The following is a 13674-nucleotide window of genomic DNA, read 5'->3' as shown; positions in this document are numbered from 1 at the left end:
ACCCTTTAAATTGAGAAAAGTCAAAAGATTTGATAAGAATTAATAAGAATAGGCCGGGCTCGGTGGCTCAAGCCTGTAATCCCAGCACTTTGGGAGGCCGAGACGGGCGGATCACGAGGTCAGGAGATCCAGACCATCCTGGCTAACACTGTGAAACCCCGTCTCTACTAAAAAATACAAAAAACTAGCCGGGCGAGGTGGCGGGCGCCTGTAGTCCCAGCTACTCCGGAGGCTGAGGCAGGAGAATGGCGTGAACCCGGGAGGCGGAGCTTGCAGTGAGCTGAGATCTGCACTTCAGCCCCGGCGACAGAGTGAGACTCCGTCTCAAAAAAAAAAAAAAAAAAAAAAAAAGAATTAATAAGAATATAGAGTAGCATGTACCTTCTTATACCACTGGTAAAAGTTTAAAATGCTATGTCTTTAGAAGGCAGTTTGACAGTGTAACAAATGTAAATGTACATACCTTTTGACTCAGCAATCACACTTCTGTGTGTGACATAAAACATATAGGGAGTAGTATGCAACTATTCAAAGGAATAAAGTAGAGCTTTGTGTGGTGGTATGTGTCAATATCCAAGACATGTTATTAAGTGAAAAAGGCAAGGTGCAAAACAGTAAATGCATAGGGTCTGCCACCATCAGTAAAGAAAACAAAAGATTATATTTACATTTATACGTGTGCACAGAAATTTTCTAGGAGGATACACTAATGTTAGCTGCCATGAGGGGGTAAACTGAGGGGTTCAGACTGGAAGAATTTACCAAATAGATGCTTACTTTCCAACAAAAACAATTAAGACACCTGAAGCCAAAAAGCAAAGCAATGGATAATTTAAAAGCTATAAAGTTTGCTTTTGTTAGAGAAGTTTTTGCTGGATATAGTACTTGTTTACATTGTTTTAGGGAACTTTATTATATATTCAAAAACTAATGAAGTAGTCAAATGACCTCTTAAGACTTTTCCAAATCAGCTTCAGTGATTGTCAATTTAGATAACAATATCCATTTACGTTAAAAATAAATGTCTGGGCCGGGCGTGGTGGCTCAAGCCTGTAATCCCAGCACTTTGGGAGGCCGAGGTGGGCGGATCACAACGTCAGGAGATCGAGACCATCCTGGTTAACACGGTGAAACCTGTCTCTACTAAAAACACGAAAAAATGAGCCAGGTGTGTGGCAGGTGCCTGTAGTCCCAGCTACTCGGGAGGCTGAGGCAGGACTCTGGAGGCTGAGGCAGGAGAATGGCGTGAACCCGGGAGGCGGAGCTTGCAGTGAGCCAAGATGGCGCCACTGCACCCCAGCCTGGACGACAGAGCCAGACTCCGTCTCAAAAAATAAATAAATAAGTAAAATAAATGTCTGCTGGGCACAGTGGCTCACACTTGAAATCCCAGCACTTTGGGAAGCCGAGGCTGTCAGATCACCTGAGGTCAGGAGTTCAAGACCAACAGGGCCAACATGGTTGAAACCCCATCTCTACTAAAAATACAAGCAAATTAGCCAGGCGTATTGGCGGGCGCCTATAATCCCAGCTACTCGGGAGGCTGAGGTGGGAGGATCACTTGAACCCAGGAGACAGAGGCTGCAGTGAGCCAAGATCATGCCACTGCACTCCAGTCTGGGCAACAGAGCGAGACTCCCCTCTCGAAAAAAAATAAATAAATAATTGATAGAAAGATAAATATGTGTTTTAAGCTCATGTACACATTACCCACAAAAGTTCTTTTTCCTAATTATAGGGGTTCCAATTTCATCTGCTGTTGCAGGCGTAGCAATAGGATTGGTCACCAGAACTGATCCTGAGAAGGGTGAAATAGAAGATTATTGTTTGCTGACAGATATTCTGGCAAGTATATTCCCGGTTTCATATACTTAATGAAGACTAAAAATAAATAAATAAAAATTAAAAGATAAAAACAAATCAAATAATGGTGAAGACTATATGTACTTTGCACGTAGCATATGCTCAGAATGCTAGTATTTGAAGAACAGGTACTTGTTCTTCCCTTCCTCCTCTGCGTGTTCACCTTGTATCTCACAGGATATGAATTTAAAATAGGTATTATATTAATAGTAATAGGCCAGGCATGGTGACTCATGCCTGTAATCCCAGCACTTTGGGAAGTCGGGAGTTCAAGACCAGTGTGGCTAATGTGGCAAAACTCCGTCTCTACTAAAAATACAAAAATTAGCCCAGGCAGGGTGGCACACACCTGTAATGCCAGCTACTTGGCAGGCTGAGGCAGAATTGTTTGAACCCGGGAGGCAGAGGTTGCAGTGAGCCAAGATCGTGCCACTGCACTCCAACCTGTGCAACAGAGCACGACTCTGTCTCAAAATAAATAAAATAAAATAAAATGATTACTTAAAAAAATAGTAATGCTTACCCTTAAGTATTGCAGTAAGACTTACACAGTGTAAGTATTCATAGTGGCTCACTTTAGGATGATCATAAATTCATTCTTACACATTTATGAAGGAAAGGAATGATCTGAAAATGAAATGATGTTTCTGGTGAAAATAATTGTAGTTTAAAAAGTCACAAATTGGAAGCGGTAGTTAATGTAGAAAACATTGCTTTGTGTTTGGACTTAGGATATGGTTTACTTCTAAAGCTGTTTTTTTGAAATGTTTCTGTAGTGAATATGTTGACTTTTGTTTTTGTTTAAAACTATGTCACAACTTTTTAAATTCCTGAAGGGAATTGAAGATTACAATGGTGACATGGACTTCAAAATAGCTGGCACTAATAAAGGAATAACTGCATTACAGGTATTTTTAAAACCCATTTTGTTTCATTTTTGTAACATTTAAATAATGCCATGAGTCAATGTTTATATAATTGTTTGACTTTTCCATATTAGGCTGATATTAAATTACCTGGAATACCAATAAAAATTGTAATGGAGGCTATTCAACAAGCTTCAGGTGAGCTAGTATGCTTGATTCTCCTTTCATTCTTTCCCACTTTGCTAATGGGAACTACAGTTCTCATTAGGCTTATTATAAAATATTGCTTTAAAAAGTGGAATTTCATAAAACTTAAATCAAGAAGTACTGGCCAGGTGCAGTGGCTCACATCTGTAATCCCAGCAGTTTGAGAGGCCGAGGCAGGCGGATCACTTCAGGTCAGGAGTTCGAGACCAGCCTGGCCAACATGGTGAAACCCTGTCTCTACTAAAAGTACAAAAATTAGCCAGGCATGGTGACGCATACCTGTAATCCCAGCTACTGAGGAGGCTGAGACAGGAGAATTGCTTGAGCCCAGGAGGCAGAGGTTACAATGAGCTGAGATCATGCCATTGCACTCCAGCCTGGGTGACAGAGGGAAACTGTCTCAAAAAAAAGAAGTACTAAGTAGCCAGGCATGGCATGGTGGCTCATCCTAGCACTTTGGGAGGCCAAGGCAGGAAGATTGGTTGAGCCCCAGGAGTTTAAAACCAGCCTGGGCAACATAGTGAGATCCCATATCTATTTTAAAGAAAGAAGAAGAACTTAAGTTTTTGGAACACACGAATAAACCCCAAAGTGGGTTACCATTGGAATTTCAATTTTTACAAATTAAGCAACTCTCTTTAAAATAGGATTTATGGAGAAGAGAATATGAGTGAATTTTCAAGGTAATAGGGATGTGGAGAGTTTCAATTATTAAGCCACAGGGTTTAGATGGTATACCACAAAAACTAAGAATGCAGCTATTTCAGATCTTATTTGTTTTATGTAGTTATAACTTTTGTGTTTTTCTCTTCTAGTGGCAAAAAAGGAGATATTACAGATCATGAACAAAACTATTTCAAAACCTCGAGCATCTAGAAAAGAAAATGGACCTGTTGTAGGTAATACATTAAAATTTTGGTGATCCTTGTAAGATAAACATTAATATATGAACGAATATTACTGCTTTTAAATTGTTTTTACCCAATACACAAAAATATTTTAAATGCTTTTATAGTTAAAATGCTTTAAGTTTTAGGGAATATTCTTTAACAGTTTTCAGTAGCTTTAATTGTGTACTTTTCTGTTTTAGAGTAAAATATTTTTACATGTGTCTAGGTCAAAAAAAAAATCTCACGTGACCATGGCATGTTTTAGGTTCATGTATGTAGTTGAATTGTTTATATATTTGTCTGTATTACATCCCAGAAACTGTTCAGGTTCCATTATCAAAACGAGCAAAATTTGTTGGACCAGGTGGATATAACTTAAAAAAGCTTCAGGCTGAAACAGGTAAGAGTTGTATGAAGTTTGGGGTTTTTTAATTAAATGCTAGACCATTTAAGTTTGCTATTTCATCTCTAGTATGTTGCTTTAAATATATATTTATTGGAGAAATGAGAGAAAGACCAGGAGAAAAGGATATGACATGTCTTGACTGAGTATTAATAAATTAGCAAATGGTCATTCTTAACTGTATTCAAGAAGGATAGCCAAGAATTCATCAGGACTTTTTTGCAACATTTTATAGTTGAACATCTAGAATAATATTTAGTTTTTAACTTTAGAGGAATTATTACAGTTATTTCTTTTTTATTCTGCTACTTTCACTTAGTTTTATTTATACTCTTTTATTTAAAGAGTATATATAAAAATAGTATGCTTTAATTTATTTTTCCTGAAGCAATGTTTGAATTACCTAGTACTTCAAGGTTTGAGGTTATTGCAGGAGAGTGAGAAGCAGAGTCACCTTAGCCATTTGCTAACATTGAGAAACTGATGTGATTTTGTCCCTTATTCATTTATTCACCCCTCCTAAGAGTAAGCGGGATAAAGAAAACAAGGCAAGGAAAGGGTTCAATTACGGTTTCTACTCGTAATTAAGAGAGCAGAACCAGACTCTCCAAAATTTGTATAGATATATTTGATTTCACCAGATGGTGAACTTCAAGAAATCAAGCATATTGGCTCACCATTGTATCCCCAGGGCCTACCTAGTATAATGCCAGGTACCTAACACGTATGCAGAGTATGTTTGTTGACGAATGAATTCCTTCATTCCTGAAGTAATGATTAAATACGGCATAACTCCACCCAGCTACTAACAGGTCCCTCCCGTTCTCACATCTATTTTTAAGACTAGTTTCCACTGGAATTAGCAAGTTAACTTTTTTTTTTGAGACGGGGTCTTGCTCTGTCACCCAGACTGGAGTGCAATACACAATCGCTGCTCACTCCAGCCGTGACCCCTGGGCTCAGGTGATCCTTCCGACTGTAATTCCCAAGTAGTTGGACACATGCTACCATGTCCAGCTAATTTTTTTCATTTATTTTTTGTAGTAACAGGCTCTCCGTATGTTGCCCAGGCTGGCCTTAAACACCTGGGCTCAAGTGATCCTCCCACCTCAGCCCCCCAGAGTGCTGGGATTACAAATGTGATCCACCATGCCCAGCCAAGTTAACTTTAATATGTTAAATTATGTTTTTAAAAGGTGTAACTATTAGTCAGGTAGATGAAGAAACGTTTTCTGTATTTGCACCAACACCCAGTGCTATGCATGAGGCAAGAGACTTCATTACTGAACTCTGCAAGGATGATGTGAGTATAGATCATATTAATTACATATCATATAGATATATTTGTTTTTTCTACTTTTTGTTGATGTTTTCTTTATGAATCTTATGGCTTATTTTGCACTTACAGCAGGAGCAGCAATTAGAATTTGGAGCAGTGTATACCGCCACAATAACTGAAATCAGGTAATATCAAGTAATATACTATGCTGAGCGTTTTCCTTTATTTCTTTAGAGACAGGTTCTCACCCTGCCACCCACAGTGGGATGCAGTGGTGCCATAGTACCTCACAGCTGCCTTAAATTTCTGGGATCAAGCAATTCTCCCCCCTCGGCCTCCTGAGTATTTAGAACTGTAAGCACACACCACCACACGTGGCTGATTTTTAAATTTTTTGTAAAGACACGGTCTCACTATGTTGCCTGGGTTGGTCTTAAACTCCTGGCCTCAAGCCCTCCTCCCGCCTCAGACTCCCAAAGTGCCAGGATTACAGGCATGAGCCACCGTGTCCAGCCCTGTGTTGGTTTTTAACAGATTTCTATTATGATCCCAATTTAATTTTACATTTACTTTATTTACTTTGAAATCATAAGATGTTTAGATTACATGCCAGTTACTGTATAATCATTACTTTTTAAGGTATAGTATATTTTATTTTCTATATCATTTTATCAAATTTCAGTAACAGTTCTGTGGTTCTAATTATGATAGGTTCTCCTAACTGAATTCTTTAACCAAATTTTCTACTAGTAATTGGTGAAACCCCAAATTAATTTTCCCAGTAAATACTAAATAGGCCCAAAATAGACCTATCAATATTTCCTTGTTTCCTTGTTTCCTTTTTCTTTTCTTTTTTTTTTTTTGATGGCTTATTTTAAACATAGTCTGAATGCTTAATTGGCACGTTTTTAAATGCTAGTTTCAACCAGGCACCGTGGCTCACGTCTGTAATCCCAGCACTTTGGGAGGCCGAGGCAGGCAGATCACAAAGTCAGGGGTTCGAGACCAGCCTGACCAACATAGCGAAACCCCATTTCTACTAAAAATACAAAAATTAGCCAGGCGTGGTGGTGCATGCCTATAATCCCTGCTACTCAGGAGGCTGAGGCAGGAGAATCGCTTGAACCCAGTAGGCGGAGGTTGCAGGGAGATGAGATCACACCATTACACGCCAGCCTGGGTGACAGGGTGAGACTCCATCTCAAAAAAAAAAAAAAAAAAAGCCGATTTCAATCTCAAAGGATTTTTTTTTTTTGACCAGCTAAAAGAGATTGTATTTTTAGGATCAGAAAATCCCTTTTTTAAGAAAAAAAATGATCAAACGTAGCAAAAATGTTCAAAGCTATTTGAAATAAAAGGCAATCAGATGATTAATATTGCAGGTGAAAAATAAGAAATGGGATGGCTTATTTTCATAGACTAGAGAAAAAGGGAAGATTAGTTTTTTAATGAAATAAGTATCTCATTTTACCTGACCACCTTCCTTAAATCCTTACCTTATAGGTTAATGATATGATATTCTATACTATGTTTAAAATATTTAATGTCATTTCGAAAATTTTTGGAAAATCGAGACCAGCCTGGCCAACTTCGGGAAACCCCATCTCTACTAAAAATACATAAGTTAGCTGGTCATGGTGGCACATGCCTGTAATTCCAACTGCTTGGGAGGCTGAGGCATGAGAATGGCTTGAACCTGGCAGGCAGAGGTTACAGTGAGCCCAGATGCCACCACTGCACTCCAGCCTGGGTGACAAAAAAAAAAAATGTTTTTGGAAATTATGAAGAGAAATACAGAAGAATATATATTCTAAAAGCTTTTTTTGTTGAGACAGAGTCTCGCTCTGTTACCATGCTGGAGTACAGTGGCACGATCTCGGCTCACTGCAACTTCTGCCGCTCAGGTTCAGACAATTCTCCTGCCTCACCCTCCTGAGTAGCTGGGATTACAGGCATGCGCCACCATGCCCAGCTAATTTTTGTATTTTTAGTAGAGACATGGTTTCACCATGTTGGCCAGGATGATCTTGATCTCTTGACCTTGTGATCTGCCCGCACTGGCCTCCCAAAGTGCTGGGATTACAGGTGTGAGCCACCATGCCTGGCTCTAAAAGCTTTTTTATTGCATGTTTTTTCTTTATCTTTTCTTCATTCTTTGATTCATACATATTTATTTATAGGGCATATTTTCAGTTGAAAAGTATACTTTTTATAGTTCTAAAAACATGATAGAATGGGTTTCTTTTTGTTTTTTACTTTTTCCTCCTATGAAAACATAATGTTTTATTTGTCAATGGATATACAGATACTTATTGGTTTAACCAGGCTTATTATTTATTTTTTGTAGAGATACTGGTGTAATGGTAAAATTATATCCAAATATGACTGCGGTACTGCTTCATAACACACAACTTGATCAACGAAAGGTAAAAAGACAGATGTTATTATTTTTATAACTTCCTTCAAACACCTTAAAACACAGTATTGAAATTAGAATTATATACTTTGCCTACTACTAGCCTAAACAGAGAAAACAAAAGTGGCAGAGATGCTCTGGCAAAAGTTTTACATTGTTTAGCATAAATAAAAATTCGCTGGGTGGGGTGGCTCATGTCTGTAATCCCAGCACTTCGGGAGGCCGAGGTGGATGGATCACGAAGTCAGGAGTTCAAGACCAGCCCGGCCAAGATGGTGAAACCCCTTCTCTACTAAAAATACAAAAACCAGCTGGGCATGGTGGTGGGTACTTGTAATCCCAGCTACTTAGGAGGCTGAGGCAGATGATTGCTTGAACCTGGGAGGTGGAGGTTGCAGTGAGTGGAGATCACGCCACTGCGCTTCAGCCCGGGCAATAGAGCGAGACTCCGTCTCAAAAAATAAAATAAATAAATAAAATAAATAAGTAAATAAATAAACACCAAATATTTTTCTTTCCATGATGGAATAGAAACACTGACTGTTTTGAAGGAGAACAGCATCTAGAGCTAGCAGTTACTAGAAATACCTATGTATAGCTGTTTTCCCAATTTTCTACTGACTAACCAATTATGGCAAGATAATTCTTGGAATATTTTGAAATTTAATCTTTGTTGTAGTTCAGACATCCAGTAAATAAAAACTCTAACACAACTCTAGAAAGCAGTGGGATCAGGGGAGTAATAAGAGTGTCTGTTGGCCAGGTATGGTGGCTCACGCCTGTAATCCTAGCACTTTGAAGGCCAAGGTGGGTGGATCACAAGGTCAAGAGATGGTGACCATCCTGACCAACATGGTGAAACCCAGTCTCTACTAAAAATACAAAAATTAGCTGGGCGTGGTGGCATGCACCTGCAGTCCCAGCTACTCGGGAGGCTGAGGAAGGAGAATCGCTTAAACCCAGGAGGCGGAGGATGCAGTGAGCCGAGGTTGTGCCACTGCACTCTAGTCTGGTGACAGAGTGAGACTCTGTCTCAAAAAAAAAAAAAAGGGTCTGTTGTACCATATATTAAAATATATTATAAAGACATAGATAATAAAATAGTATATTACCAGCCGAGAAATAGATAATCCATGCAACAAGAAAACAAAGACCAGAAATAATATACATGGGATTATAATATATGCTAGAAGTTGTATTATAGTCAGTGAATAAAGATTATTTAATAAATTACGTTGGTACAGCTGGTTATCTTAAAACAGGATCTCTACTCATTTTTATACCAAAATACTGTCTGGATCAAATAGCTAAATGTGCTTTTTAAAAAAGGTGGTGAGAAAAGATAATCTTGTTGGGGCAGGAGAGTTTACTAGAAGAAAATTGGATGTTTTAATAAAATTAGTACTGAAGAACTCCTCAACATGATATCAAAGCCAAAAAGGTAAATAAATTTATAAAATTTGACCCCATAATTTTTTAATTATATGGCAAAAATTTCAATAAGGTTAAGAGATAATCAGCAACCTAAAGGAAAAATGCTTATAACATAGGACAGAAGCTTAATTTACAAAGGGCTTTTATAAATCAGTAAGAATGATGAATATCAATAGAAAAATAAGTAAAGAACATGAACAAATTATTTTTATAAAAAGCCGACCAAGATATTTAATATCAACAGCAATTTTTGAAATGCAAACGAAATTAATATATCAGTTTTAACTTTCAGATAGTTTAAAATTCTCAGTGTGTATAAGAGAAAAGATGGACATTTTCATATACTGTTGATGGGGGTGTGAATTGGGACAAACTTTTTAGAGGTTGTTTGGTAAATGTCTATGGACCTAGACATTGTAGGATTTTGTTTGGAGAGGATAATTAGAGTAGGTGAATTCATGATCTGTGCTACACTACAGCTTATTTTTTTTTTCACCTTTTTATTTTGAAAAGTTTTTAATGTACAAAAAAGTTGAAAGAATAATACACTAAACCCTCATATATTTCTCCTGTATTCATCAGTCATTAACATTTGCAACACCGGAATTTAAAACAAATTATTGTCTTTAGGTGATTGTTTAAATAAATTATATAGTTTGAAACTTAACAGTAATGCTCAATTTACTGATATGAAAAGATGCCCTTGGGCCGGGCGCAGTGGCTCACGCCTGTAAGCGCAGCACTTTGGGAGGCTGAGGTGGACAGATCACTTTAGGTCAGGAGTTTGAGACCAGCCTGGCCAACATGGCAGACCCCCATCTCTACTAAACATACAAAAAATTAGCTGGGCACGGTGGCATGCACCTGTAATCCCAGCTACTTGGGAGGCTGAGGCAGGAGAAACTCTTGAACCTAGGAGGAGGAGGTTGCAGTGAGCGGAGATCATGCCACTGCACTGCAGCCTGGATGACAGAGTAAGACTCCATCTCAAAAAAATAAAAATAAAAATAAAAAAGATGTCCTTAAGATATACAATAAGCACAGCGGGTCCATTTTTATAAATGCATTACACATACACTAAATAGACATCTGAAGGGATACTCATTGGAATGTTAGCAGTAGTTATCTACAACTTGAGAGGTTTTTGAGACAGGGTCTTGCTCTGTCACCCAGGCTGGAGTATAGTGGCACGATCACAGCTCACTACAGCCTCAGCCTCCCAGGCTCAAGTGATTCTCCCACCTTAGCCTCTGGAGGGGCTGGGACCCTAGGCCCAAGCCACTACACCCGGCTAATTTTTTTGTATTTTTTGTAGAGATGGGGTTTCTTCATGTTGCCCAGTCTGGTTTAAGCAGTCCTTCCACCTCAGCCTCCCAAACTTCTGGGACTACAGGTGTGAGCCACTGTACCCAGCCTGTTTTGGATAATTTTTATGTTCTTAATACATCTATATTTTAAATCCTTATAATTAACTGATTTTTTTTTTTTTTTTAAGACAGTCTCACTCTGTTGCCCAGGCTGGAATGCAGTGGCACAATCTCAGCTCACTGCAACCTCTGCCTCCCAGATTCAGGCAATTCTCCTGCCTCAGCCTCCCGAGTAGCTGGGAGTACAGGTGTGTGCCACCACACCCAGCTAGTTTTTGTATTTTTAGTAGAGATAGGGTTTCACCATGTTGGTCAGACTGGTTTCGAACTCCTGAGCTCAAGGGATCTGCCCGTCCCGGCCTCCCAAAGTGCTGGGATTACAGCCATGAGCCGCCATGCCTGGCTAACTGATTTTTTTGTTTTGTTTTGAGATGGAGTCTTGCTTTGTCACCCAGGCTGGAGTGCAGTGGCGCAATCTCGGTTCACTGCAAGCTCTGCCTCCCGGGTTCAGGCCATTCTCCTGCTTAGCCTCCTGAGTAGCTGGGACTACAGGCGCCCGCCACCACGCCCGGCTACTTTTTTTGTGTTTTTAATAGAGACGGAGTTTCAACATGTTAACCAGAATGGTCTGAATCTCCTGACCTCCTGATCCACTTGCCTCGGCCTCCCAAAGTGCTGGGATTACAGGTGTGAGCCACCACACCTGGCCACTAACTGATTTGTTTAATCAGAAAAATGAATAAAGCTTGAGAAAAAAATGTGTACCTCCGTGGGCACTATGTAATTATGCACAACAACTAATAGATTAACATGTTTTTTTTTTTTTTTTCAGATTAAACATCCTACTGCCCTAGGATTAGAAGTTGGCCAAGAAATTCAGGTACTTGTATTCCACCTTTTAGCCTTAAAGTTGTAAATTGTTCTTGAAGCTTCCATTATTTTTTTCAAAAAGTTGAAAGAGTCACCATCTATGAGGTTTTTTATTTATATGCAGTACTTCATTTTTAATCTTAGAGCTGCTTGAACAGACTCATTAAGGATTTAAGACACAATTCTTTCCCTGAAGGAGATTGCAGCTTGGCCAAAATGGTAGTCACCCTTAGTGCATTTAAAAAATACATGAGCATGTCAGTGTTAGCTATGCAGACTCCACGATTTGGAGACTGACATAAGAACTCTGATGAGGTAACTTGTTGAAATCCTTGAATGTCATCTTTGAGGAGGTGAGACTTTGTTTCCCCACTACTTAAAACTTCAAGTTTTTGAGCCTGGTAAGAGCCATGTTATTCAGGCATAGAATTCGTATAACAAAATTGGCCCTTTCTTTGGAGTCCTTTATGAGTGAATGAAAGAAGTCATTGCCAGTCTGTTTTTTCTGGCTCCACCACATTCTCTTTCACTTATGACTAATACCCATGACCTGAGTAACTAAGGCTTCTGGTTTATTCCCAATCTGTGGTCTTACTGTCCAAGTAGCCTCCAGGGGAGGATGAGTGCTAAGATATAATATCTCTGTATAAGGTTGATTTTTGGGTTTCTTTATTGTTGTTGTTGTTTTCATATCAGAAGGAACTTTAAACCTTCTGCATTTCTCCCTTTCATTTTCCAAGGTGAAGCCAAATAAACACTAATGTGACGGTCCTTTGAGCAGTAGTGAAAATCCAAGTGACCTAAGTATAATCCTGTATAGTATATAGCACAATTAGGCTCACAAAGCCCTTGCCTAGAATCATTCACTATGTCTGTGACTATTCCCCCAGTGTAAGGACTTGGCCTGGTGAGAATAAAAAGGCACAGATTAATTCAATGACAGATCATAGTTGAACAACTAATTGCCCCTGTCTCTTTTCTTTTTTTATAATAACTACTTATATATATTAAGTGTATACCTCCACTTAGCACTGAACTATGCTTTCAGTGAACAAGTAAAAACAATCATTGCCTTATTTGGACCATGTAAATTTAAATGTCTATTTAGATGTCACTCAATGTGCTATAACTTTAAAGGAAGAGCTGTTTCTTTAACACAGGTGAAATACTTTGGACGTGATCCAGCCGATGGAAGAATGAGGCTTTCTCGTAAAGTGCTTCAGTCGCCAGCTACAACTGTGGTCAGAACTTTGAATGACAGAAATAGTATTGTAATGGGAGAAACTATTTCACAGTCATCATCTAATTCTCAGTGATTTTTTTAAAGAGAATTCTAGAATTCTATTTTGCCTAGGGTGATGTGTTGCAGAGCAACATTTTAGTAGTATCTTCCATTGTGTAGATTTATATGTAATATCAATACATTCTAATTATGTGTACTAAAATGCTCATTTACACGTGCCATTTTTTAAATTCAAGAGTAAGCCATATTCGTTTAATCTTATTTACATTATAAATCAAAAAATATTTATTGTTAAAAAGAAGTCATTTATATATCTTAGAAAAGATTACATACTTTTGTTTCTATAATTCCGAAATATATGAAAAACTTAGATAGAATATGTCATATATGTTATTCTAACAGATCTCTTCCTACATTTTATTTTTCTTTTCTTTTCTTTCTTTCTTTCTTTTTTTTTTTTTTGAGACGGAGTCTTGCTCTGTCGCCCAGGCTGGAGTGCAATGGCCGGATCTCAGCTCACTGCAAGCTCCGCCTCCCAGGTTCATGCCATTCTCCTGCCTCAGCCTCCCAAGCAGCTGGGACTACAGGCGCCCGCCACCATGCCCGGCTAATTTTTTTGCATTTTTTAGTAGAGACTGGGTTTCACCGTGTTAGCCAGGATGATCTCGATCTCCCGACCTCGTGCTCCGCCCGTCTCGGCCTCCCAAAGTGCTGGGATTACAGGCTTGAGCCACCGCGCCCGGCCGCATATTTTTCTTCTTTATATATAGTAGTGACAATTTACCCTCAATCATCCTACGGCTCACCTCTTTGCGTAACAAATTTACTTGTCTACA

General features: G+C 38.8%; 1 protein-coding gene across 2 annotated transcripts in view; it reads left to right on the top strand.

Annotated features, from left to right (window-relative positions):
• Nucleotides 1–13156, top strand: part of PNPT1 (polyribonucleotide nucleotidyltransferase 1) — a 58214-nt gene extending 45058 nt beyond the window's left edge. For both annotated transcript variants that reach the window (XM_033239099.1, XM_033239100.1), the window contains exons 19-28: nucleotides 1739–1845; nucleotides 2700–2771; nucleotides 2864–2927; nucleotides 3752–3835; nucleotides 4143–4226; nucleotides 5426–5532; nucleotides 5638–5693; nucleotides 7856–7934; nucleotides 11558–11605; nucleotides 12756–13156. In XM_033239099.1, coding sequence (XP_033094990.1) covers nucleotides 1739–1845; nucleotides 2700–2771; nucleotides 2864–2927; nucleotides 3752–3835; nucleotides 4143–4226; nucleotides 5426–5532; nucleotides 5638–5693; nucleotides 7856–7934; nucleotides 11558–11605; nucleotides 12756–12911 — 857 coding nt within the window. In that variant the 3' untranslated portion in view covers nucleotides 12912–13156. The remainder of the gene's footprint in view (nucleotides 1–1738; nucleotides 1846–2699; nucleotides 2772–2863; nucleotides 2928–3751; nucleotides 3836–4142; nucleotides 4227–5425; nucleotides 5533–5637; nucleotides 5694–7855; nucleotides 7935–11557; nucleotides 11606–12755) is intronic.
• Nucleotides 13157–13674: the final 518 nt, after the last annotated feature.

Source organism: Trachypithecus francoisi, unplaced genomic scaffold, assembly GCF_009764315.1.
Source record: "Trachypithecus francoisi isolate TF-2019V2 unplaced genomic scaffold, Tfra_2.0 Lachesis_group17, whole genome shotgun sequence".
Taxonomy (NCBI): domain Eukaryota; kingdom Metazoa; phylum Chordata; class Mammalia; order Primates; family Cercopithecidae; genus Trachypithecus; species Trachypithecus francoisi.
Note: the sequence above shows the minus strand (reverse complement) of the source record. Positions and strands in the feature narration are given on the sequence as shown.